The sequence below is a fragment of the Halyomorpha halys genome, unplaced genomic scaffold (genome assembly GCF_000696795.3).
Source record: "Halyomorpha halys isolate HHAL.00 unplaced genomic scaffold, Hhal_1.1 Scaffold306.1, whole genome shotgun sequence".
Lineage (NCBI taxonomy): Eukaryota > Metazoa > Arthropoda > Insecta > Hemiptera > Pentatomidae > Halyomorpha > Halyomorpha halys.
The window spans coordinates 225,962-230,642 of record NW_027106917.1 but is presented as its reverse complement, the minus strand read 5'-3'; the positions used below and the strand labels follow the sequence as shown (position 1 = coordinate 230,642).

The 4,681-nt window shown below is 35.8% G+C and overlaps 2 protein-coding genes across 2 annotated transcripts in view; one reads left to right on the top strand and one right to left on the bottom strand.

Annotated features, from left to right (window-relative positions):
• Positions 1 to 504: 504 nt before the first annotated feature.
• LOC136795257 (uncharacterized) lies at positions 505 to 987 on the bottom strand. Its single transcript, XM_067045213.1, has one exon. The coding sequence runs from the start codon at positions 985 to 987 to the stop codon at positions 505 to 507; it is 483 nt and encodes a 160-aa protein (XP_066901314.1).
• Positions 988 to 2,855: 1,868 nt separating this feature from the next.
• LOC106681051 (peroxisomal membrane protein 2) overlaps positions 2,856 to 4,681 on the top strand; it is a 14,196-nt gene continuing 12,370 nt past the window's right edge. The window contains exon 1 of the mRNA XM_014421174.1: positions 2,856 to 3,307. Coding sequence (XP_014276660.1) covers positions 3,028 to 3,307 — 280 coding nt within the window. The 5' untranslated portion in view covers positions 2,856 to 3,027. The remainder of the gene's footprint in view (positions 3,308 to 4,681) is intronic.

Here is a 4,681-nt window from a genome sequence, read left to right as displayed (position 1 = left end):
AGGTCCTTTTATGACCTATTTTCGTAAAATAGTCCCAAATGACACTCCTTGGGCTGTTGTTGAGCATTCAACAACGGTTGTGCAAATAGAATCTCCCATGCAGAGACTTGCTTTTCCATTCCACCAGTCGTTCTTTTTCTGAAACAATGTTCGGTTCAACCGCTTTGCTCAAGAGCAGTGCAGTCAGACCATTATCCATTGTTAAGATTGCCTGATAAACACTAGTGGTTTTTGAATGGAAATATTGACGTAGGGATAATTCTTGCTTACGGCACGCTTTCCCAATATTTATGAATCCTCGTCCTCCTTTACTGGATAAATAAAGTCTGTATTTAGATGATATGGGATGGTGGGTTCACTCGTACGTAGGTGTCGTTCTTACAAGACGATCTATTTCTTGTAAGCTGATACTTGACCACTGTAATATACCAAAGCTGTAGCTTAGCGCTGGTATGACCCAAGTATTGATGGCCTTTATTTTGGTTTTCCAGATAGTTGAGTCTTCTATACGTTTCGTAGTCTTATTTTCAACATTGTCATTAACTCTTGTTTCACATCCTTTCGAGCTATTTTAAGGTGCTGCTGGATACCTAAATATTTATATTGTTCTTTGGCTTCTAGTTCTCTGATGCACTCATCTTCAATTATCAGCAGGTCTTGGGTTTTGACCACCTTTCCCTTGTTCCCATGCAGCACCGCGCATTTATCAAGTCCTAATGATATGCTTGTATCTTTGGTATAGTATGACACAATTTCACTCATACTTTGCAATTGTTGTTTGTTTTTTGCATATAGCTTAAAATCGACCATGTACCAGTTGTGGCTGACAGTGGTTGCCTCGTCCTTGCTATTGAGTTTGTAGCCCACCTGGTTCCTCCGCAGTATTCGACTTAATGGAAACAGCGCCATACAAAACCACAATGGGCTAAGGCAATCTCCTTGGTATATACCCCTCATAATTTTTATTTGGTTATCACCATGGGTCATTCCTATTTTCAACTTAGTCAACCAGCCTGCCATCAAATTCGTGAGTAGTTTGCTTACTTTAGTTTGGACCTTATATATGAGCAGCCAACTGTGTGGTACAGAATCGAATGCCTTCCTATAATCGATCCACACCATTCAAAGGTTTCGCTGCCTTCTAGACACCTGTGCAGCAATGAAGGAATCCATTACTAAAAGCTCTCTGCAACCCCTAGCCCCTTTTCTGCACCCTAGTTGTTCACTGGGTATCATGTCATTAGATTCGAGGTGGTCAAATATCTTCGTTGCCAAGTTAGAGGTAACAATTTTATAGATGCCATTCAAGCAAGTTATTGCCCGGAAATATTCGGATCGTAAATTCGGCCCATTGCGAGCAAATAAGTTACGCCGTCTGAGAAACCCTCTGGGGGAGCATGCTTGCCATCTTGTACATTCTAGAAGGCATTGGCCAGTAATTGGAGCAAACTCCGAAACCTTTTAACTGTGTGGTACAGAATCGAAAGCCTTGCTATAATTAACTATTATTATTATTATTATTATGTGTGTAATGGGTTGAGGTCTGCTTCCTCCTTGGCGGAATCCTATCTACGCCCATGGTTGTATTTCTATTATGAATTAAGTTAATCATGTCTGATATGCCGAAAAACAATCATCTGAACTAGATTTGGGCTTGTTCAAAACCTATTTAATAATTGAGAACCTGATAGCTGAGAAGGCTGGATTGAGGGTTCCAGAGAGCTAGATTGGAAGGTCGTGGGTTAGAATCCTACCTGGGTCAAAATTGATTTAATCGCTACCTCGAAAAATGAATTTTGACATTCTCACTCTAGAGGTGTATTGGTCCTCAGTGGAGGACTTGAGCCATAAAATAATATAATTAAAAAAATAGGTACGTAATCTTCTTTACATTGTCACCTATTATTAGCAATCATATAATTGAAGGATTGAGTGGATAAAGAAGCATTTTTTGAATCTTTAGTTTAGATGAAGTGAGTGCCTATCCTTGGTACTCTAACCTCAATCCAATTAATAACTGAGATGCCTAGATGTAGAAGGGTCTGTATACACTTCAAAACATAACAAGCTCCAAAAAAATAAAATTGAACTTTGTTTTTTCGCCATTTACCCCTCCCTACATCAATAATTGGACCATAGCAATCCACTTCGCTCTGGAGGTATGATGAAAAGGGTAGGTTTTCAGGAAAACTGAAGCCGAAAGGAGGTACTTAAGGGCAAGGTGGGCGTGTCAGTCAAGAGGTAAGGACACCAGCTGAGTTCTGTCTGTTTGCACTACAGCTGTTGAGTTATTCTAATCTTGGGCACACATTTTTTTATTAGTGCACGAATTTCTCAAGAAAGGTTTCACAGATTTTCATTGTTAGTGAATCAAATTATTGACAATAGCATTTACTACATTTTAAATTCAGTTAAAAATTGTGATTAAACGAAATTTTTTCACAGATAAATGTAGAAAAATCCTGATTCCGTCAACGTAAAACTGGACAAAGCAATCTTGCATTCTACTCACCTTTTTTTTGTTTCGCATTCTTTTCAAAGCTTAGTAGGATTCGCCTCTCCCTGAATTTATGGCTCAAGTTATAATCCGCAAAAACAGAAATGTAGTTCAGTGGTAAGTATCAAAATCGATACTTGATTAAAATATAAATAATATATTTTTTTCAATTAAAAAAAATACTTCTGTTTGCCCGTGGTGGTTTTTTTTAAATATTATTTTATTCTATTTAAACTTAAGTTGTTTAATAATGAAATCCACCCCTTCCATAACCGTCAAACAGAAGTATTGTTTTTCAAAATTAATATGTGGATAATATAAAATATATAAGGCAGTTGCTATTAGTGTTGAACACATTTAATAGATAGCAGATAAGAACAAACTCAACATGAGATAGGCCACAGAATTTTTTCAATTACACTAACATATGATACAAACCAACACATGTCCATAACCTCGTCACTTTCTGGAGCTCCGACATAGGATACAGAAATCGGACGAAGATGACAATTTAACAAGACAATAAGAAGATGGCCTTGTCCAGAAGTGTCTGGCTGGCAGGTGCCAGGTATATCAGGTTCAGAATCCCCAGGAACCATGGGCCATTACTCCCCCGTCTAGTTCCATCTGTGCCCGTGGGCTATTCTGGGTTCAGAACTCTCTTCTACAAGTCTCCAGGTAGCACTATGGACGCTCTTAGGATCTGGAAGCTTATGGAATACATGGGTATGGACTACTGCTTCATAATTAGGACGAGAAGGAGGATGAAGAAGTACAGTTATCCCTGGCTCGCCTACTGTATCCCAGCAGGTACCGAATACCATATATCATGCACCACATAACACGCACCATATATCATGCACCATACACTTCTCAACACTATAATCACATATATCATACACCATATACCACTCACCATATATCATGCACCATATATCACGCACCATATATCATGCACCATACACTTCTCAACACTATAACCACATATATTATGCACCATACACTTCTCAACACTATAATCACATATATCATGCACCATACACTTCTCAACACTATAATCACATATATCACGCATCATAGATCACGCACCATATATCATGCACCATATACCATGCACCATATATCTTGCATCATATATCACGCACCATATATCATGCACCATACACTTCTCAACACTATAATCACATACATCATGCACCATACACTTCTCAACACTTTAATCACATATATCATGCACCATACACTTCTCAACACTATAATCACATATATCATGCACCATACACTTCTCAACACTATAATCATATACATCATGCACCATACACTTCTCAACACTTTAATCACATACATCATGCACCATACACTTCTCAACACTATAATCACATATATCATGCACCATACACTTCTCAACACTATAATCACATATATCATGCACCATACACTTCTCAACACTATAATCACATATATCATGCATCATACACTTCTCAACACTAGAATACCAACGAGATACAACGAGTAATATAATAATACCAAGAGTAATATCGGTCTTAAACGTGAAAAGTATTAAATGTCGATATTTATAAGTTAAACTTTAACTAAAGCGAGGAAGAAGTAACCATGAAGTGAAAGAAATTTTCCTCCTAAAAGTCGGTTAATATTATAAACTAACCTATATAGTTATCGACGTACAGTCTGATCAAGAAGTAATTGTTCCCGCCTTTTTTAGGGAGGCATGGGTGGATAAGTAATATATTATGTTCAAAACAATTTTTTATTTTTTAAATCACTTATTAAGTTTTCGAGATATAGTCGCATGGATAAAATAAAATTCAAGATATAATAATATAATATAATAATACAAAATGATACAATGATAAGAATAAAAATACAAATATAAGATACAATAATAAGAATAAAAATAAGTAACAATGGCAAGAGTAAAATTTTTTTATATATAAAAATACGTAAAATATACAGTTAAAATAATACAGGAGATGTACATAAAACAAAAACAATATGGGAAAGGAAAAAAAAATTGAGATTAAATAAACGTCATGAAAAAATAATAATTATACATAAATGGGTAATAATAAAGATATATAAAAAAATTTGACTCTTGCCATTGTTACTTATTTTTATTCTTATTATTGTATCTTATCTTTGTATTTTTATTCTTATCATTGTATC